Below are 23,065 nucleotides of genomic sequence, written 5' to 3'. Positions count from 1 at the left end.
GCAAAGTTGAAAAGTGGTGGCCTGTGATGGTTAAGGTCATGTCAGTCTGGTGGGTCATGATTCTCAGTGGTTTGACAGTTACGTAATGATGTAGTTTAGCATTTAGGTAATGATGTAATCTGGCAGTTATGTAGTGATATAGTCATCCTCCAAGATGTGCTCTGATGTTATCAGCCAATCAGTTGTGAGTTTCTTCAGGAGTGTGGTCTGCATCCAACACATATATATGGATATTCTGACAAAGCTTGCTTGCTTGCTCTGGATCCTGCATCTGGCTCATCATCTGAGCTCCAATTCTTAGGACTCGAGCCAGTGGCCTGCCATATTGACTGCCAATCTTGGGATTTGTCAGCCTCCACAGCCTATGAACCAGCAGCCTGGCATCTTACCTGCCAATCTTGGATTCATCACTCTTCACAGCCTGTGAGCCACCTTCCTGCTGTCTGACTTGCAGACCTTGGGTTCCTCAGCCCCTGCAGCTACCTAAGTCAGGAGAAGCCTCCAGCCTGATACGTGACCCACAGACTTGGGACTTGCCAACCTCTACAACTGCATGAGCCATGACCTTGAGATAAATCTCTCTCTCTATATATATATACATGCATTACACTGGGTAAATCTGCTGCAAAGGATCTCTTTAAAGTGTTGAAGAGCAAAGACGTTACCATGAAGACTAAGGGGCACCTGATCCAAGCCATGGTATTTTCAATCACATCATATGCATGTGAAAGCTGGACAATGAATAAGGAAGACTGAAGAACTGATGCCTTTGAATTGTGGTGTTGGCGAAGAATATTGAATATACCATGGACTGCCAGAAGAATGAACAAATCTATCTTGGAAGAGGTACAACCAAAATGCTCCTTAGAAGCAAGGATGGCGAGACTGCGTCTTACCTACTTTGGACATGCTGTCAGGAGGAATCAGTCTCTGGAGAAGGATATCATGCTTGGCAAAGTACAGGGGCAGCGGAAAAGAGGAAGACCCTCAACAAGGTGGACTGACACAGTGGCTGCAACAATGGGCTCAAGCATAATGATTTAAGGATGGTGCAAGATGGGGCAGTGTTTCTTCTGTTGTGCATAGGGTCGCTATGAGTTGGAACTGACTCGATGGCACCTTACAACAACATATATACATATGTTTGTGTGTACAGACAGACACTTCACTGGTTTTGCTTCTCTAGAGAACCCAACCTAAGACAGATGCTGTCCTTTTAACATCAGCTCTGACCTAACTTCAGGCAGTTAGAGTCAATGGAAGAAGTGCTGAACGGGCAGCTGGTGTCAGAATTGAACAGAGAAGTGGAAAGTGGAGAATTGTTACATACTTGGTGTCAGGAAAAAGTGGATTTGATATACTCACATGATTGGTTTCACATCATTAATGTCATTGGTACCCCTGAATTGTACACACAAAAAATTGTGAATTGACAAGTATTGTTATATGGACAAGGGACCTCCTCTTGTCCATATACTCTTCGACACACTCTTCTAAAGCAGTCACCACTCTTCTGTTTTCTCACCACAAAAAAGCTGTTGACATCTTGTGTCTACTGACGTATCCTCACAATTGTCTTTTATCTTCCCATTTTTAAAAAATAAAGTTTGCAAGACAAAATAAACTCATGTGGTTAATCAACTTTTTTCTTTTTAGCAAACTAACTTTAAAAAATACTCTTCTATCTTAAAATTATGTCAGCTACAATTCTGTTCTTAGAGGCCTATAAATCTCAGTTCTTCTGCAAGGGGGGAAAAAAGCAGAACCTAAAAGAGTAAGATTTTCTCATCTATAAAATTCAGGTAGTAAAGCACAGGAATTGCATTTCTCTATTTTCATCATGGCTACATAGTTCAATTCAGTTCAAATCAATACAGCAAATCTTTATTGAGTCCCTAATGTGTGCCAGGCACTGTTCTAGGCACTTGTGATACATCAGTGAACAAAACAATGATCTCCGCCCTTATGCAGCTTACATTCTAGTAGGGGGAGAAAAGAGTAAACAATAGACATAATAAATATGTATTTAGTATGTTAGATGATATATGCTATTACAAAAAGTAGAGCAGGTTAGGGGAGTTTTGGAGTACTGGAGTTGGAGAGTAAGGAACGGGCTGCCAGTATTAGGTAACATGGTCAGGACATGCTTCAGTGGGAAGGCAACATACAAGCAAAGATGAGAAGAGTGTAGGGCATCTGGAGGCACAGCCAGTGCAAAGGCCGTAAAGCAGGAGTGAGGTTGAAATTCAGGAAAAGAGCTCTGGGCTGGAGACACACTTTGACAGTTATTAACATAGAGATGGTCTTTAAAGCCATAGACTAGATGAGATCATTGAGGCAGGGAAGGTAGAGAGAGAAAAGTGGTGGTCATGCCTTTCGCTGGAAGAAGCAATCAAAGAAATTAAAATTCTTGGGGAATCTAAGACCACAGAAATACAGTAGAATGAACACAAGAAACTGTGTGTATCCCCCCTCTGCCATTTTGTCCATTAAATTCATATAAGGACTGAAGATTTAGACAGGCCAGTAAAAAATATAATAGGAAAACCTAGACATAATGGTATATATCTGAATTTATGATTTTGAGTTTGCACTAACAATACTCCGGCTGTTTACTGTATGAGTAACAAGTTAAACTTGACCCATCTCTAGTTATGTTTGGAAGAATGCAGTATCTCTTTCACTTACTATAGGTCAATTCCTCTACTTCCTTTCTCATACTTACCTGCCTCAACATGGCACTTACAGTCACATTTTTCCTGGTGCCTGACCCTCTTTGATGGGCCTTCTGATGTGTTGTTCCGGCCAGTAACTTAGAGACTCTTCTACTAACAGAAAGAGCATTTGCAAATCTAACGTTATATGCTAGGCAAAGTTAAAAAAAAAAATTATTAAAACTGCAGCCACCAACCGTAATATATCTATCCTCAAAATGGTTAATATTTTTAAGTGTAATAATTACATTGTGGTTATGTTTTAAAAGAATGCTTTTACAGATACATCCCAAAGTATTTAGGGATGAGCAAAAAAGCATCATTATGGACCAAAGTCTGCATAAATGTCTCCATAAATACACCCTCTCCTCACTTATTGACATGGTTAGGTTCCAAAGACCAGGTTGTGAGGTGACATCAGTGTTATCTGAAAATGGAGGATGGCCACATCAGATTGCAAAATAGAGGATAATTACCATCATTATATAATTGCCAAATTACATCATTACATAACAGCCAAACCACTAAGAATCATGGCCCAGCCAAGCTGACACATAAACTCAACCATCCAAGCCCGTACCCTGGCATTGGTTATTGCCAGACATGTTAATGTGCAAAATAGTCAGTAAATTTTTTACTATTGTGGTAAATGAGAAGTGCCGGATAACAAGATAGTCGATAAGTGAGGAGGTGTAACTCCTAGGTCCCCATGATGGCATTACAAGTGTATTTTAAAAATTATTATTGCAACAAAATAGTAAAAGAATTGTTAAGGGAGTAAGATTTGTGCCATAACTATATACTAATTCAACATTAACCAAAACCAAACCCGTTGCTGTTAATTCTGATTCAGAGCAATCCTACAGGACAGAGCAGAACTGCCCCACTGGGTTTCCAAGGCTGTAATCTTTATGAAAAGCAGACTGCCATATCTTTCTCCCAAAGAGCTGCTGGTGGGTTTGAACTGCCAACGTTTCAGTTAGCAGCCCAGTGCTTAACCACTGCACCACCAGGGCTCCTTTTAATTCAACATTAAATGATAATTATTCTGTTGCTATTTTTAATAAATTTACATACTCTATAGCAGAGGTGGCAAACTACAGCCCTCAGGCCAAACACAGCCCACCACCTGCTTTTGTAAGTAAAGGTTTTACTGGAACACAGCCATACCCATTCATTCATGTCAGTGGTTCTCAACTAGGGACAATTTTGCCCCCCAAATGACATCTGACAATTTCTGATTGTCAAAATTGGGGGGCAGGTGCTACTAGCATACAGCACTGACATATTGTGGGTAGAAGCCAGGAATGCTGCTAAACACCCTACACAATGCATAGGACAAAGTATTATCTCACCCAAAATGTCAATGGTACCAAGGTTGATACTTTGGTTTATGTTATTGTCTCTGGATGATTCCATACTACAATGGCAAAGTTGAGTAGTTGTGACAGAGACCATACGCCTTGTAAAGCCTAATATATTTACCACGTGAACCTAACAGAAAAAGTTTGCCAAGTATCGTTCTATAAGAAACCACAAAACATAAAGTATTTCATGTATAGATTATCAATTCTTGAAAACTACCTTTAACATTACTTCGTCTAGAACTGAGTCAACTAACATTTTTATTTATACCCTTTCTAGCCATGTAAAGGACTATAGTAATAGGCTGTACTTTATTGTATTGATTCATTAAAGGGATATTTAAAACCATGATTTTTTAGAAAGCCAATCCACAAACTGATCAGTCACAATGAAGTTCTCACTGGCCTACAGTGAAATGACAAAAGTAAAGATAAATTTGGAAGAATTTCATAAAGCTGACTTAAGTGAATGCAAAGGGCTGTTCTTTATACTGATTATATCCTTCCTACATTTTTAAATATTTAAGTGCCCTTTTTCTGAAACAATGCTGGTAATAGATGGTAGTTTCTTAATATGCAAAATCTATACTTGGAAACACTGTGTCAAAACATCTTTTTAAACAATATTGTGGGTTCTTAAAATTCAAGTCAGAGCCACTGATTTAGAGGTTTTTGCTCCAATGTGGCTGTTCTGATGTTGAATATATTTCATATATCATTGCTGAAGTTATTTCTTAAATGTGTTTTGCAGTGTCTAATAAGTGATGAGCTACACCTGAAAGCTTTTCCACATTCATTACAATCATAAGGTTTTTCTCCAGTATGAATTCTCTGATGTTTAGCAAAGGATGAATCATGCCTAAAGGCTTTCCCACAATGACTGCATTCATAAGGTTTCACTCCGGTGTGGACTCTCTGATGGATAGAAAGATGTATTCTCTGGCTAAAAGCTTTACCACATTCCTTACATTTATATGGCCTTTCCCCAGTATGAGTTCTCTGGTGTTGAGTTAGGTATGTGCTATGGCTAAAGGTTTTACTGCATACGTTACAAATATAGGGTTTCAAACCACTATGAATAATCTCATGTTGCTTAAGGTGTCTAATCTGGAAAAATGCTTTTCCACAATCTTTGCATATAAAAGGTTTATCTCTAACATGAGTTCTCAGATGCTGGATCAGCCCAATGCTCTGGCTGAAGGCTTTCTCGCATACACCACATTCATAGGGCTTCTCCCCAGAATGAATTCTAAGATGCTGAGTAAGGGATGAAGGATGCCTGAAGGTTTTGCCACATTCCTTACATTCATAGGGTTTCTCGCCAGTATGGATTCTCTGGTGTGGAATAAGGGATGAACTTTGGCTAAAGGCTTTTCCACATTCCTTACATCTGAAAGGTTTCTCTCCAGTATGAATTCTTATGTGCTCAGTAAGGTGAATGAGCTGTTTGAAGACTTTTTCACAAATGTTACATTCAAAGCGTTTCAATTTTGCATAACTCCTTGTATGATTAATCAAATTTAAATTGTGTCTGCTTCTCTTTCCAGATGTGTCATATTTAGGATCTCTTTTTCTTAGAGGTCCTGAAATAACTTTTGAGCTCACATGAACACTTTTCTCAAATCTGTTTGATTCCTGGCCTCTCTCCTGAGTGAGGGCTTTCTTGCGGACCAGGAGGACTCGCACCTCCCCCATTCCTTGGTTTTCCTGGTGACTTTCTAATTTATCACATTTGGAGACTTCTCCCAACGTGGAATATAAAGTGCTTCCTTTTGTGGACCTCTCCATCATCAGGCCATCGTGTAACTCTTTCCATGAAATGTCATTTTTTAAGGTTGACTCTTTGGTTTCTGTTTCACTCTCCAAGTCTGAAAGAAATAAAAAAGAAAAAATACAAGTAACTCCTATTCAGTGCACTTTAAAAAATAAATTGTCACGATGATAATGGGAGGGAAAAAAAAATAACATATACTAGGTTCAGGAGGCTTGGAGTACCTTCACATATGATCCTGCAACCTACACAGCTGATACGAAAGGAGGTAAAGAAGTGGTGGTGAGAAAGAAGCTGTTAAAAGGACATGAGGTGACTTAAAGAAATTAGGAGGAACACATCTGTGTGAATTGGAAGGGGAAAGGGACTAAGAAGGAGGACTGTTGTAAAGGCAAAATCAAGGCAGAAAATTAAGGAATATGGGATTCTAGTACCACATCATCCCAAGCCCACATTTCTATGCCAAAATTTTATCTCAAATACTGATTAAAATAAAATACTAAATGATACAAGAATGTGTTCACTAAAAAGGGAAAGCCTCTTCCTATCCCATTTCCATTCCCCTCAATCTCTAGATTTGGAATGTATCTATTAGGACACTGTTACAGATTGAATTATGTCCCCCAAAAATATGTGCTGTAAATCCTAACTCCTATGTCACTCATCTGTCAGTTTGTCATACTGTGGAGGCTTGCATGTTGTTGTCATGCTGGAAGCTATGCCACCAGTATTTCAAATACCAGCAACATCACCCATGATGGACAGGTTTCAGCAGAGCTTCCAGACTGAGACAGACTAGGAAAAAGGACCTGGAGATCTACTTCTAAAAAGACTGGCCAGTGAAAACCATATGAATAGCAGCAGAACACTGTCTTATATAGTGCCAGAAGATGAGCCCCTCAAGTTGGAAGGCACACAAAATACAACAGGGGAAGAGCTACCTCCTCAAAGTAGAGTCAACCGTAATGACGTGGTTGGAATAAATGCTTTCAGGACCTTCATTTACTGGTGTGGTACTACACAAAATGAGAAGAAACAGCTGCAAACATTCACTGATAATTGAAATGTGGAATGTACAAAGAATGAATCTAGGAAAATGAAGTTGTCAGAAAATAAATGGAATGCATAAATGTTGATATCCTTGGCATTAGCAAGCTGAAATGAACAGTACTGGCCATTTTGAATCAGACATTCATATAGTTTACTATGCTGGGGATGACAAATTGAAGAAAGATGACTTTGCATTATTGTAAAATAAGAATATTTCAAGATGTATCTTGAAGTACAACGTCGTCAGTGATAGGATAATATCCATATATGTACAAGGAAGACCAGTTAATATAACTATTATTCAAATTTACACACCAACCATTAATGCCAAAGGTGAAGAAATGGAAGATTTTTACCAACTTCTGCAGTCTGAAATTGATTAAATATGCAATCAAGATGCATTGTTCATTACTGGTGATTGGAATGCAAAGTTGGAAACAAAGAAGAAAGAACAGTAGTTTGAAAATACAGCCTTGGTGACAGAAAAAAATGCCAGATATTGCATGCTAAAATTTTATAAGACCAATGACTTATTCACTGCAAATACCTTTTTTCACCAACATAAACGGCAGCTATACACGTGGACCTCACCAGATGGAATACACAAGAATCAAATAGACTACATCTGTGAAAAAGACGATGGGGAAGCTTACTATCATCAGTTAGAACAAGGCCAGGGGCTGACTGTGGAACAGACCATCAATTGCTCATGTGCAAGTTCAAGTTGAAGCTGAAGAAAATTAAAACAAGTGCACAAGAGCCAAAGCTCAACCTTGAGTATATGCCACCTGAATTTAGAGACCACTCAAGAATAGATTTGATGCCCCGAACACTAATGACTGAAGACAAGATGAGTTGTAGGATGATATCAAGGACCTCATATGTAAGAAAGCAAAAGGTCATTAAAAAGAGGAAAGAAAGGAAAGGCTATAACGGATGTCAGAAAAGATTCTGATATTTGCTCTTGAACATAGAGTAGCTAAAGCGAACAGAAGAAATGATGAAGTAAAAAGCTGAACGGAGTACTTCAAAGGGAAGCTCTAGAAGACAAAGTAAAGTATTATAATGAAATGTGTAAATATCTGGAGAAAGAAAACAACACACTCAGCATTTGTCAAGCTGAAAGAACTGAAGAAAAAATTTCAGCCTCGAGCTGCAACATTGAGAGATTTTATGGACAAGATACTGAATGACACAGGATGCATCAAGGGAAGATGGAAGGAATACCCAGAGTCACTGTACAAAAAAGAATTGGTCAACATTCAACCATTTCAGGAAGGAGCATATGATCAAGAATTGATGGTACTGAAGCACGAAGTCTAAGCTGCACTGCAGTTATCAGTGAAAAACAAGGCCCCAGGAATTGATAGAGTACCAACTGAGATCTTCAACAAATGGATGCAATGCTGGAAGCGCTCACTAGTCTAAGTCAAGAAATTTGGAAGATAGCTACCTGGCCAACTGACTGGAAGAGATCCATATTTGGACCCATTCCAAAGAAAGGAAATCCAACAGAACGTGGAAATTATCAAAAAATATCGTTAACATTACATGCAAGTAAAATTTTGCTGAAGATCATTCAAAAACAGTTGCAGCAGTACATGGACAGGGAACCACCAGAAATTCAAGCTGGATTCCAAAGAGGACATAGAACCAGGGATATCCTTGCTGATGTCAGATGGGTCCTGGCTGAAAGTGGAAAATACCAGAAAGATGTTTACCTGTGTTTTACTGACTATGCAAAGGCATTCAACTGTGTAGATAATAACAAATTACGGACAACATTGAGAAGAATGGGAATTCCAGAACACTTAATTGTGCTCGTGAAGAACCTGTACATGGACCAAGAAGCAGTCATTTGAACAGAACAAGGGGATACTGCATTGTTTAAAATCAAGAAAGGTGTGCATCAGGGTTGTATCCTTTCACCATACTTATCCAATCTGTATGTTGAGCAAATAATCTGAGAAGTTGGATTATATGCAGAAGAATGGGGCATCAGGATTGGAGGAAGACTCATTAACAACCTGCAATATGCAGATGACACAACTCTGCTTGCTGAAAATAAAGAGAACATTAAGCACTTACTGATAAAGAGCAAAGACTACAGCCTTCAGTATGGATTACACCTCAACATAAAGAAAACAAAAATCTGCACAACTGGATTAATAAGTAACATCATGACAAATGGGGAAAAGATTGAAATTATCAAGGATTTCCTTTTACTTGGATCCATAATCAACACCCAAAGAATTGGCAGTTAAGAAATCAAACAACATATTGCATTGGGAACTGTGCTTCAAAAAACCTCTTTAAGCATCCAATAGCAAAGATGTCACTTTGAGGACTAAGGCACACCTGACTTAAACCATGGTATTTCAATCACCTCAATGCATGTGAAAGCATGCATATGAATAAGGAGGACCGAAGAAGAATTGATGCCTTTGAATTATGGTGCTGGCGCAGAACACTGAATACACCATAGACTGTCAGAAGAACCAATCTGTCTTGGAAGAAGTACAGCCAGAATGCTCCTTAAAAGTGAGGATGCTCAGACTCTGCTTTATGTATTTGGACATGTTATCAGGAGGGACCAGTCCCTGGAGAAGGACATCATGCTTGGTAGAGGGTCAGAAAAAAAAGAGGAAGACCCTCAACCAGATGGAATGACACAGTGGCTGCAACAATGGATTCAAACATAGCAATGATTCTAAGTACGGTGCGGGACCAGGCAGTGTTTCATTCTGTTGTTCACAGGGTGCTATGAGTTGGAACAGATTTGATGGCACCTAACAACAACATGCCTGTGGTTAGAATCCCATTTAGGAATGGGCTGTTTGTTATGTTAATGAGGCAACATTAGTGTAGGGTGTATACCGAGTCAGTCTCTTTTGAGATATAAAGAGTTTAAACAAGCAAGCTAGTAAGCAGAGATGGAGAGAGATCAAGATCGCTCAGGAGCAGAAGCTCGGAAAAGGACTTGCCTCTAGAGCCAACAGAGGGAAAGGCTTCCCCTAGGTCAGCACCCTGAATTTGGACTTCCAGCCTTGTAAACTGTGGGAAAATAAATTTCTGTTTGTTAAAGCCAGCCACTGTGGTATTTCTCTTACGGCAGCACCAGATAACTAAGACAGACATTTCCCAACAATATGCGTATATCAATTTGTGGATTTGCACAGGTCGTTGTAAATACACATTTGTACAATAAAAGGGATCATGGTATAGATACAGTTGTGCATCTGTTTTGTTTTTTAACTCAAAACAGTTTTTATCTTATGTGCTCCCTTCCATGTCTGTACATTTTGATTTATTTCATTCTTTTTAACAACTACATTGTACTCTATTGTATGGACATCCCCTAATTTGACTTTTTCATACTGAGATATATTTAGGTTGTCTCCAACTTTTTATTATTACAAATCACACTGCAATCTACATCATTATACATAAATTCTTCTGCACTCTTGTTAGTGTTTCATAGGATTTACTGAAAAGGAATTGTTGGGTTGAAGGGTATGTGCACGAGTGAATTAGGGTGGCTTTCCCTGCATGCTTACTGGATCTTATCAATCTTCATAATTTTTGCCTTTATAGAAGTAGAAAATTATTTCTTAATTGAGATAAAATATTAACTATATTGTAAAATCTTTGAGTATAAGGGCTATATTTTCTATCCATAGTGTATCTGGCACAACATTTTTGGATGAGTGATCGCCCTCATTTTTACTCTCTTCCCATTCCTATTCATTCATTTTGGACCCTACCATTCTAAAGCATCAGTTTTTTTAGTAAAGGATGAAAAATGTCTGAAGGTTTTGCCCCATTCCTTACATCCATAGGGCTTCTTGCCAGTCTGGGTTCTCTGATGTGGAAAATAAACGATGAGCTTTGGCTAAAGGCTTTTCACAGCAAAATTCTATGCCCCAGGATTCTTAACCTCGCTTCAGCAATAGCACATAGAAAGTGCACAGTAATCACTGGATAAACTTTGGAGTAGAATTAAAAAGGAAGCAGAGATGTTTACATTGCTTACTGCAGAGAACAGGGAGTCACCTTTCAGAGTAAGAACAAGATAAATGTGATGTTTCAAGTGCTCAAATCTGACAGTAGTACTCACGATGATTCAGAAAAAGAACACCAACAAGTGCAACTAAATTTTAGTAATTCAGGCATGAAATGATGGGAATTTGGCTTAGCATCAACGGAAATGAAGAGTAGAGGTGGATCTAACAGGTCATGTCAAAGAAGAAACCATGGGGAATGAGGGAAAGACTGAGAGCCAAAAACATGATACATTCTTGCTGATACCACGGTTTCTAGTCTTGGAACAGGGAAGTTAGGACCAGAAACTTGTCTGTGACAGAAGATGGTTTCCATTTTTGGACATACTGGGTTTGAAGTGACAGCAGCACACCTACATAGAGGTGTCCTAAATGCCGGGGATATGCAGGAAGAGAGTTCATATGGGTACATAAGACCGAGATGGAAATACAGGCATCGGAGGGACAATTGAAACCATCACAGTGCACGGAGCAAGTCTGTACAGAAACAGAACAGCAGTGTAAGAGACAGAGGTTCCTCAGGGATTGTGGCACAGACTGCTGCTTCACCACTGAAATCTGTTCTCCCCATTTTTGGATACACACTAGATTGTATTTCCTAATCTCCGTTAAATTTGGTTGAGCAAAGTGACAAAAGTCTCCCCTGTATGAGAATGAGAGTAAAAGTGATGTGGATCACTCCAGACCAAGCTCATAAAAACCTCCCAAACAAGCTCCTCTGTCTCCTCTACTGCTGGCTAAATGCAGATGATGAGGAGACCCTAAGGGATGGTGGAGCTACAGTGTGGCTGGGTCCCTGACTCCCCAGCTGGAGAACTGTGCCCTGATCTAAACAGCTCCCCCAGACCAGTATATGAGTGAAAAGCCAACTCCTATTTTGTTTAAGCCAAATTTTAGAGTCTACTTGTTAGAGTAGGTGAGCCTACCTTAACAAAGGCAGATGATATATCTGCATTAAAAAGGATATTGATGAGAAGCAATGAAAAACCAAAAGGAGAGATGAATAGACACAAATTATTAAACTAGTCGGTTAAGGAAAGAATCCCAAGAAGGTGGTGAGGTCTGCATAATCTAATGCTGCCGAGTAGAACAACACAGGAAGAACACAAACTGTGGCATCAGAATGATGGGAATTCAAATATGAACTCCACCAACAGTAGCTAAGTAACTCTACAACTTTCTTAACCTATGAGCCTTTTTTTCCTCATTTATAAAACGGAATAATGTAGGCACAGGACCTTACAAAGAGGCCAGCTCAGTGAAGAGTTGTCATTATTATTGTTTTTGGGAGCAATGATAGTTCAGCAGTAGAATTCTTGCCTTTCATTTGGGAGATATGGGGTCAATTCCCAGCCAATGCGCCTAAAGTGCAGCCACTACTCCTCTATCAGTTGAGGCTTGGAAGTTGCTATGATGCTTAACAGGTTTCAGCAGAACTTCCATACTAAGACAGACGAGGCAGAAGGGCCTGTTGATCTACTTCTGAACATCAGTCAGTGAAAACCCTATGGATCACAATGGTCCAATCCTGTTGTGCATGCGGTCACTGTGAGTTGGGGGCCAACTTGACAGCAGGTAACAACAATAACATTATTGTTATTAGAAGCTGAGGAAAACGATTATAAGTCATTAGATTTGATAAGAAGGCATTCTGTGGTGATTTTTAAGAGTCATAAATTATCTGATACAAAAAGTTAAATTATACAAATTAAAAAGAGAGTCAGAATTGAAGTTTTACTCACAGAACAAGATGTACGAAAAAACTGGAATGATTGAGAGAAAGTGAGATTCATGTTAAAAGGACATGAGAATTCACTGAAAGGTACTGTATTTAATGAGGACAGACCCATGTATATCTGAATACACAGGGGAAACTTTGATCAGGGCAAGGTCTCAATGCTAGAGAAAGAGGGAAAATCATGATTAAAAAAAAAAACCAAACCCACTGCTGTTGAGTCGATTACCAACTCATAGCAACCCTACAGGGCAGAGTAGAACTGCCCCATAGAGTTTCCAAGGAGCACCTGCTGGATTTGAACTGCCGACCTCTTGGTTAGCAGCCATAGCTCTTAACCACTATGCTACCAGGGTTTTCAAAAATCATGATAGTCAGGAAAAATGATGAAGAAGGTTAACCTTAATGAGAAAGGCACCTCTTTTCCTCCCACTCCAGGAAGACTAGTAATTAGGAGATGCAAGTGCAGGGAAGGGGTAACAGAGGTGGTGGAATCAGGTTTCTTGTGTGCCCAGTGACTGGGGAAGCCTTTGAGGGGAACTCTCTGGAAAACAACACAAAGACCCTTGCTCTTACCTGAACTTGGACCTCCTGAAATTTCTCTCTCGGTCAGCCATGGTTCCTCTCCCTTCTCTAACTGGGAAATCACACCAGGTTTGGAACGCTGATATCCTGCTCAAAGACAAAAAGAGACTGTATGCACTGAGGTCAAGGAGACATCCCAAGAATTTTCATAGTCCTTTGGTACTTAGGCTCTCTGAAGGATAGAATAGAAAGACCAGTGCAGAAAGGACCACAGCAATCCTGACCTGGTGTTCAGAAGGAGCGCGAAACCTCTAACACAGAACCCGAAGCCCAAGCATAGCACTTATTTAGAAATAAAGATTCTCTTCAAAAGGCATGTTCTTTGTACAAGGGGAGCCCATCCTTACCCACTGAGACCAGGTTCCCATAGTTCTCCAGCATCACCTCCCGGTACAGATTCCGGTGAGCGGGGGCTAGCTGCCCCCACTCCTCCTGGGTGAAGTCCACAGATATGTCCTTGAAGGTTAACAGTTCCTAGAACATCAAACATGTTCCTGTTCAGCCAAAGTTCAGCAAGTTGTTCTGACCCTGTCTAGATGCTGAAAGATTCTGGTCAAGTTTCCCTGGACACTCCTCTGTAATTGTTTGATTGATTGTCTGCTGGAAGTTAACAAAACAATTCACAGAACATGTAAGTTGCCTTTTGCAACTTACAATTTTGGTTAAAGGGAAAACAGTCATAAAATATTAAAGAAGGTCACAGAGCAGTACATAGTAATTTCGATTAAGGAAAAAGTTCAGAAGTATTTCAGAAAGGGGGCGGTTCTAAAGGGGCCAAGGCCACAAGAGAAGCCAGAGACCTTTTTTGGGCTGAAAGAATTGGTTAAAATCAGAACACTTGACTAAGAGTCCTTAGTTGGGTATTTTTGTTAATGAGAAAAGTATGAGAGAACATAGTACTTGGAGGAAGCATGAATTCTACCTCGTATGGAAGATCCCTTGACCAAAGTAGATGCCCTGTGTCATGAAGTATAATGAGAACTTTTTATATTTGATCTACTCTCATTTCAAAGAGATACATTAGCTGTTGGAATTTTGTGAAAGGAAAAGGCCAGAAGGCTGAGAAATAACAAATTCCTTAAGTATGGAGAGTATTTTAAAAACTTCTTATGTACTGTAAATAATTCTAGAATGCATTTCAGGCCTATCAGGCTGACATTAGCATTCACATTTAACTGATGAAGAAATGGAATTTGTGTAAGGTTAAATACATGATATTAAACCCTGTACTATGTGATTTTGGAAGCCAAGATCATTTTAAAACTCTCTTATTCTCTAATAATATCTCCCTCTGCCTTAGTAAGGAGCTGTGGTGCTACAGTGCTTAAGAGCTTGGCTGCTAACTAAAAGGTCAGTAGTTCGAATCCACCAGCTGCTCCCTGGAAACCCTATAGGGCATTTCTGCTCTGTCCTATAGGGTCGCTATGAGTCGCAATCATGTGGTTCAAAATTCAAAAGGCTATCACTGCTCTTACTCAACATTGTGCTAGAGGTCCTAGCCAGAGCAATTAGGCTAGACAAAGAAATAGAGGGCATCCGGATTGGCAAGGAAGAAGTAAAATTATCTCTATTTGCAGATGACATGATCTTATACACAGAAAACCCTAAGGAATCCTCCAGAAAACTACTGGAACTAATAGAAGAGTTCGGCAGAGTCTCAGGTTACAAGATAAACATACAAAAACCACTTGGATTCCTCTACATCAACAAAAAAAACATCGAAGAGGAAATCACCAAATCAATACCATTCACAGTAGCCCCCAAAAAGATAAAATACTTAGGAATAAACCTTATCAAAGATGTAAAAGACCTATACAAAGAAAACTACAAAGTACTAGTGCAAGAAACTAAAAGGGACCTACATAAGTGGAAAATCATACCTTGCTCATGGATAGGAAGACTCAACATAGTAAAAATGTCTATTCTACCAAAAGCCATCTATACATACTATGCACTTCCAATCCAAATTCCAATGACATTTTTTAAAGTGATGGAGAAACAAATCACCAACCTCATATGGAAGGGAAAGAAGCCCCGGATAAGTAAAGCATTACTGAAAAGGAAGAAGAAAGTGGGAGGCCTCACTCTACCTGATTTTAGAACATATTATACAGCCACAGTAGTCAAAACAGCCTGGTACTGGTACAACAACAGGCACATAGACCAATGGAACAGAATTGAGAACCCAGATATAAATCCATCCACATATGAGCAGCTGATATTTGACAAAGGCCCAGTATCAGTTAATTGGGGAAAAGATAGTCTTTTTAACAAATGGTGCTGGCATAACTGGATATCCATTTGCAAAAAAATGAAACAGGATCCATACCTCACACCACGCACAAAAACTAACTCCAAGTGGATCAAAGACCTAAACATAAAGACTAAAATGATAAAGATCATGGAAGAAAAAATAGGGACACTAGGAGCCCTAATACAAGGCATAAACAGAATACAAAACATTACTAAAAATGACGAAGAGAAACCAGATAACTGGGAGCTCCTAAAAATCAAACACCTATGCTCATCTAAAGGCTTCACCAAAAGAGTAAAAAGACCACCTACAGATTGGGAAAAAATTTTCAGCTATGACATCTCCGACCAGCACCTGATCTCTAAAATCTATATGATTCTATTAAAACTCAACCACAAAAAGACAAACAACCCAATCAAAAAGTTGGCAAAGGATATGAACACGCACTTCACTAAAGAAGATATTCAGGCAGCTAACAGATACATGAGAAAATGCTCTCGATCGTTAGCCATTAGAGAAATGCAAATTAAAACTACGATGAGATTCCATCTCACTCCAACAAGGCTGGCATTAATCCAAAAAACACAAAACAATAAATGTTGGAGAGGCTGCGGAGAGATTGGAACTCATACACTGCTGGTGGGAATGTAAAATGGTACAACCACTTTGGAAATCTATCTGGCGTTTTCTTAAAAAGTTAGAAATAGAACTACTGTACAACCCAGAAATCCCACTCCTCAGAATATACCCTAGAGAAATAAGAGCCTTTACATGAACAGATATATGCACACCCATGTTTATTGCAGCACTGTTTACAATAGCAAAAAGCTGGAAGCAACCAAGATGTCCATCAACGGATGAATGGGTAAATAAATTGTGGTATATTCACACAATGGAATACTACGCATCGATAAAGAACAGTGATGAATCTGTGAAACATTTCATATCATGGAGGAACCTGGAAGGCATTATGCTGAGTGAAATGAGTCAGAGGCAAAAGGACAAATATTGTATAAGACCACTATTATAAGATCTTGAGAAATAGTATAAACTGAGAAGAACACATTCTTTTGTGGTTACGAGAGGGGGGAGGGAGGGTGGGAGAGGGTTATTTACTGATTAGTTAGTAGACAAGAACTACTTTAGGTGAAGGGAAGGACAATACTCAATACAGGGAAGGTCAGCTCAACTGGACTGGACCAAAAGCAAAGAAGTTTCCAGGATAAACTGAATGCTTCCAAGGTCAGCGGAGCAAGGGCAGGGGTTTGGGGACTATTGCTTAAGGGGACTTCCAAGTCAACTGGCAAAATAAATTCTATTACGAAAACATTCTGCATCCCACTTTGAAGTGTGGCGTCTGGGGTCTTAACAAGCGGCTATCTAAGATGCATCAACTGGTCTTAACCCACCTGGATCAAAAGAGAATGAAGAACACCAAGGTCACACGATAACTATGAGCCCAAGAGACAGAAAGGGCCACATGAACCAGAGACTTACATCATCCTGAGACCAGAAGAACTAGATGGTGCCCGGCCACAACCAATGACTGCCCTGACAGGGAGCACAACAGAGAACCCCTGAGGGAGCAGAAGAACAGTGGGATGCAGACCCCAAATTCTCATAAAAAGACCAGACTTCATGGCCTGACTGAGACTAGAAGAATCCCAGCAGTCATGGTCCCCAAACCTTCTGTTGGCCTAGGACAGGAACCATTCCCGAAGACAACTCATCAGACATGAAAGGGACTGGACAATGGGTTGGAGAGAGATGCTGATGAAGAGTGAGCTACTTGTATCAGGTGGACACTTGAGACTGTGTTGGCATCTCCTGTCTGGAGGGGAGATGGGAGGGTAGAGAGGGTTATAAACTGGCAAAACGGTCACGGAAGGAGAGACTGGAAGGAGGGAGCGTGCTGACTCATTGGGGGAGAGTAAATGGGAGTATGTAGTAAGTTGTGCATAAGCTTATATGTGACAGACTGACTTGATTTGTAAACTTTCACTTAAAGCACAATAAAAATTATTTTAAAAATTTAAAAAAAAAAAAAAAAACCTCAAAAGGCCCTGTCTTAGTTATCTAGTACTGCTCTAACAGAAATACCATAAATGGGTGGCTGTTAAACAGAAATTTATTTTCTCACAGTTTAGGAGGCTAGAAGTCCGAATGCAGGGTGTTGGCTCCAGGGGGCGACTCTCTCTCTCTGTCTCTCTCTTTCTATGCTCTCCAGGAAGGTCCTTATCTCTTTGGGCTTCTGCTTCTGGGAGATCTTCATATGGCTTGGCATGTTTCTTCCTCCATCTCTGCTTACTTGCTTGCTTATTTAATCTCTTTTATATCTCAGAAGAGACTGATTCGAGACACAACCTATGATAATCCTTCCTATTAACGTAACAAAGACAACCCATTCCCAAATGGGATTATAACCACAGGCACAGATAGAGATTAGGATTTACAACACATATATTAGGGGGACACAATTCAATCCATAACAGGTTTTCTATACAGGTTTTCTCTGAGTATAATTTTCCTTTTGTTTCTCTTACACTTCTGGGGTTTGGTAGTGGTAGAGCTTTACCTGTGCTACTAGTTTTCTGTTTAGCTTATTTATGACACATGACACATTATTAAACTGCTCTTAGACGTTCCCCTTCCTTCTCTGCTCAGCCTAGTCTGTGCCCTTCATGACCTGCCAGTATATTCTCTACTCATTGCCCTTTTCAGCTAGTTTTGAGTTCTGCTCCAGGACTCAGTCAAAAGTCCTCTCTTAAAGGTCACTAGTGATCTATATAAATCTCTAAGAATATCAGAACCTGACTGTTCATTTTTAAATGTTGCTTAAAGTATTTTACATTTGCCCTTCTCCCAGATGATATCCATATGTTTTTAAGGGCAAGAAGTACACCGCATACCTTATTCACACATAGCCCCAGCACTGGCATAATTTCTAAATTTGTTGGATAAATGGACAGGGTTTGGCTAGGAACAAGAAGGTTGCTGAGGGAGGTCACTAACAGTAGGGGAAATTACCTGTGAAGTTCAATCATGTGGCCCGGTTTCCTGAGGAATGTCAGGCTAAGAAAATCTACTCCAGGAAGCCGAGTCAAAGAAAACCAAAGTCCAGGACTCTTAAAATCTGAGAAACAATTCCAAGGTAGTGACACAAAACTCCAACCCACCTGGTATTCTGCTGTTGGGGGCCCAGAGGTCATTTTATTCTCTACACTTTCTCCCTGAGTCTCATCAGCATCTTCAGGTAGCAGAGCTGGGGAAGGAAAAGAGCCATAAGGTTTGCATCTCCCAAATCCTCCGAACGGAAAAACTGTCTGCAGCCCTGGTGAATGTGGGTCCTCCCCAACACACACAGAGAGACAGACATTTAGAGGGACAATGGCAGCCTGAAGCCTTCTCAATGTGGAAGACCTGCAGCATGCTGCTCTGGGCTTCACTATTTCCCAGTGGTCAATGCTGGTCCAGAAGCAAAGATTTATCAGGCCCTTACTCAAAAATCTTCAGTGGTTCCCTACCAACAAGAAAGGCAAATCCATACACTTCACCATGGACTTCAAGATCCTGCATAACCAGGCCTGAGCTTTTTCTTTAAGTGTTATCTCCCTCTAAATGATATCCTTCATCACTGGATACGCACACCCACACACATCCTGAACTTCAGGAAAACCGAACTACCTTGATAGTACCCACCTCAGTATTTTTCCCTAAGTCTTACCTGGTGAAAAATTGAGTAATACCCTTCAGGATCAGTTCAAGTGAAATCTTCTCAGAACCCTTAATGAGCAAAAGATTTCTCCCCTATACTCCCCAAAAAAGCTTAGTTTTTATCCCCCGTATCTTTCTCAGGCTGCCTACTATAATTATCTCCCTCAACTGAGTATTAGTATACTATATAGCAAAAGTATATCTTGTTTGCTTTTTTTCCATCTGCAGAAGTGCTAAGTATAACACTTGGCTGGATTGTTAGAATTAAAGAAATACTGGCTGATTTCGAGGTATTAAAAGTATAAACTAGGAATTAAAGCACACCAATTGCTGTCCTTGTATTGTTTATAACTTTTTATCATGAATACTAAACACCCATAAATCTAGATTCAACAATCATTAAAATTTTGCCACATATATCTACCTATAGGTATTTTTTTAATTATTTCAAAGTTGCAGACATAACGATATTTTACCCCTAAATACTTCAAATAGGATCGTCTCCTACATTATATTTACAGCACCTAAGAAAATTAACACAGTATCATTTAAATACTCAATCCACATTCAAATTTTCCCTATTATCCCAAACTGCCTTTTATTCTGGAATTTTTTCAAACCAGGAACCAGTAAGATTCACACATCCAAATGGGTTGTTATATCTGGTCTCTTTTATTCTAGAACAGTACTTCCCCTTTTTTCATGACATTAACTTTTTAAGAGACCAGTACAATCTGATTGTATGCTCATGGTGGGGTTTACCTTAGTTCTCTATCTCCTGTATTTTCTGTAAACCAAAAGTTTGGTCTTTAACCTTAGATTCAGGTTAAACATTTTGGTAGAAATACTTCATGGATGATACTGTGTGCTTTATATTGTATCACCAGAAGGCACAAAATGTCAGGTTGTCCCATACCAAAACAGTTAAGATGGTGACCACCAGATCTCACCACTGGAAAAGTACGAGCTTTCCTCTGCATTTAGCAAGCCATCTGTGGGGGCAACACTCTGACATCACGTGAATATCCTGTTACCGACCAATTTCTTCTGCAGTTACTGACAGGTGTATTCTGCAAAGTGCTTTCCCTCACCAATGGGAGATGAACTAAAAGGCAGGGCAGATGCATCGGTTACTCCCATAATAATCTATTTTCAAAGTAAGGAATTGGTGACAATGCTGACAAATGAGTTTTCCTTTCTCTTTTATTTTAAGTGTCATCATGGACTTGTGAAATTTTGCTTATTCAAGGTGTTACAATCAATTTGGACACTAAAACTGTCCCAAATTTGTCCAGCGGGAGCCCCTAGCACTTGGCTCCTGCATTCTTTTGATAAATTCTGGTTAGTCTTTGATGTCCTCCTTGCTTTCCTGCATAAAATACTCTAGACTCTCCTGGTAATTTCCCTGCTGTCCTCTACTTCTGTCCAAGCACCTATGTGACCCTGGGCAGGTTCACATTTCCTTTCTGTAAAATAAGGATAATCAGGCAAGTCCCTCCTGCTCCACATGCCCACGAGGAAGATGAAAAGTAACACATACGACCATGACGGTGAAATACTGATTTCAGACTGAACTGACCACAATTACCCAGGAAAACCTCAGAGCAGGAGCCATAATCAAGAACTCTAGACCCCTTCTTTTCCCCAGTTGTCTCCCCAAGAATGCCTCCACCCAGGCATCTACCTTCTTTCTCACACATGAGGAAACTGCCTTTCCTCTCTCCCACCCGTCAGCATAATTCTTACCTCTTTCAAATATTTTCGTCACATCCTCCCACAGGGGTGTCCCCTCCTTGGCCTTCCTTGGATGGTGCAACTTTACCCAGGTGCTGGCCTCGGTGGGCAGAGTGATCAGGAGCTGCTGCAGCATGATGAAACCCACACTCCTCTCTGGCCTCAGCCCACAAGGCAAAGCACTCCGACTGTGCGTGTCCACTTATGATTAGGACACTGCCAGAACCTCTGGCCAGACAGAGGCTTCACAGATATACAGTCTCCTCTGATCATCAACTCCTGCTCCTCAATGTCCTCCACTCTCAGGGACCTGGGGACCATACAATACCAAAATCTGGCATCTGAACTTTTTTCAGTCAACGACCCTCAAGGACCATCTCCCATCCTGGACTCCATCAGTCTCCTCAGCAGGCAGCCAGAGGCTCCAGGTGTTCATACTAGGCAGATAACCTCTGGAGATGCTGGGCAGAAAATATCAGAAGGCTCAGTCAAAACAAAAAACAAAAAACAAAAAAAACATTGCCATGGGATGCCACGTGTTACAGAGCAGAACTGCTCCATAGAGTTTTCTTGGCTGTAATCTTTAAGGAAGCACATTGTCAGACCTTTCTTCCACAACGCTGTGTGGGTTGGAACTGCCAATCTTTAGGTTAGCAGCTGAGGAGCACAACCTTTTTGCATCACCTAGGGACCTCAAAGGTTCAGTCATACAGTCAGAATTCAAAAAACCGCACAAATCACTCAAAAAATTTTTCAGAAGACTGCAGATATACACAGCCCTCACAGTCCAAACCCTGGTGGTGTAGTGATTAAAAGTTCAGTTGCTAACCAAAACGTCAACAGTTCGAATCCATCGGGCGCTCCTTGGAAACCCTATGGGGCAGTTCTACCTTGTCCTATAGGGTCGCTATGAGTCAGAATCAACTCCACCGCAATGGGTTTGGTTTTTTTTATGTTTGGTTTCATGGTCCAAAATACTATGCTGGTGTCATGAAGCATAAAGAGGTGAATACACCCCAATTGCTTGATTTAAGCAGTATTATGTTTAAAATAGTACCAAGACTTGGAATAAAAAAGGGTCTGGGGTTGAATCCCAGCTCCTTCACAAACCCTGGTGACGTAATACTTAAGTGCTCCGGTTGTTAACCAAAGGGTCAGCAGTTCAAATCCACCAGGTGCTCCTTGGAAACTCAATGGGGGCAGTTCTACTCTGTCCTATAAGGTCGCTATGAGTTGAAATCGACTTGATGGCAATGGGATTGGTTTGGTTTTGGTACAGGGTCGCTGGTGATGCAGTAGTTAACAACTTGGCTGCTAACGAAAAGGTCTGCAATTCGAATCCACCAGCCACTCCTTGAAAACCCTATGGGGCAGCACTACTCTGTCCTATAGGGTCGCTATGAGTCAGAATCCATTCGACAGCAACAGGTTTTTTTGTTGTTTTTTTTTTTAATAGGGTCGCTATGAGTCAGAATCCACTCGATGACAACGGTTTTTGTTTTTTTTTTTTTAAGTGGCCAGGATAAACCTTTCTCCCAGGGCTGGGCGGGCCAGCCCTGCCCTCGGGGCCTTTGTCTGAGCCCGACTCCCGGCCGCTGGGCGCACCGCAAGCGACAGGCTAACAGCAGGCGAGGTGGGGCTCGCGCTTTCCTGCTCACCCCGCCTCCCAAACTGCGGAGAGCCCCCCACTCACCCCTCTTACCGGCTCGGGCCGCACAACCTTGCCCTTCCGCTGCGGCCAGCTAGTCTTCGCACAACGCCGGGCCGCCGCGGGGAACGGTCCCGGATCGCGCCGGGGAGGGCGGCCCAGAGCCCGGTGCGCCTGCGCGACAGCGGCCTCCGAGCATCGTTCCCAGTGTCCTCCGGGGGAAGGCTTTCCGGATTCCGAGGCGTCTCCCCGGGTGCCGGAGGTTGCTGCGGCCCTTTCTCGTCGGGGCGTCCGGATGTCCGAACCCAATTTGAACCAGCCGGCCTTCTGCGGAAGGAGGGGTAGCTTGCTTTTTGTGTCCGCAGAGATTACCGAATAGAACCACTTTGTTCTGCCGAGATTATGAAAGAGGTTGTTTCTATGGAGATTTGAAAC

At 40.8% G+C, this 23,065-nt stretch overlaps 1 protein-coding gene across 5 annotated transcripts; it reads right to left on the bottom strand.

Moving 5' to 3' along the window:
* Positions 1 to 4,175: 4,175 nt before the first annotated feature.
* Positions 4,176 to 22,811, bottom strand: ZFP69B (ZFP69 zinc finger protein B). Of its 5 annotated transcripts, none has more exons than XM_003415322.4 (6): positions 22,685 to 22,811; positions 20,995 to 21,292; positions 18,711 to 18,796; positions 13,628 to 13,754; positions 13,272 to 13,367; positions 4,176 to 5,946 (listed from the first exon to the last, which is right to left on the bottom strand). In XM_003415322.4, the coding sequence occupies exons 2-6, from the start codon at positions 21,116 to 21,118 to the stop codon at positions 4,787 to 4,789; spliced, it is 1,593 nt and encodes a 530-aa protein (XP_003415370.1). In that variant the 5' UTR covers positions 21,119 to 21,292; positions 22,685 to 22,811; the 3' UTR covers positions 4,176 to 4,786. The 5 variants fall into 5 exon arrangements, with proteins under 5 accessions (XP_003415370.1, XP_010593557.1, XP_023410345.1 ...); XM_010595255.3 differs by having other exon boundaries at positions 20,995 to 21,443; positions 22,685 to 22,801; XM_023554577.2 differs by having other exon boundaries at positions 22,676 to 22,780.
* Positions 22,812 to 23,065: the final 254 nt, after the last annotated feature.

The sequence above is a fragment of the Loxodonta africana genome, chromosome 3 (assembly GCF_030014295.1).
Source record: "Loxodonta africana isolate mLoxAfr1 chromosome 3, mLoxAfr1.hap2, whole genome shotgun sequence".
NCBI classification, from domain to species: Eukaryota; Metazoa; Chordata; class Mammalia; order Proboscidea; family Elephantidae; genus Loxodonta; species Loxodonta africana.
This window is presented reverse-complemented; position numbering and strand designations above follow the sequence as displayed.

Bases quoted from the DNA above. Each gene is read 5' to 3' on its own strand.
- ZFP69B (XM_003415322.4), bottom strand. From the start codon at position 21,118: ATGCTGCAGCAGCTCCTGATCACTCTGCCCACCGAGGCCAGCACCTGG. The intron at 13,755-18,710 runs GTGGGTTGGAGT...TTGATGTTCTAG, and splicing joins CCCCAACAGCAGAATACCAG to GAACTGTTAACCTTCAAGGA. The intron at 13,368-13,627 runs GTAAGGATGGGC...GTCTTTGAGCAG, and splicing joins TGGGAACCTGGTCTCAGTGG to GATATCAGCGTTCCAAACCT.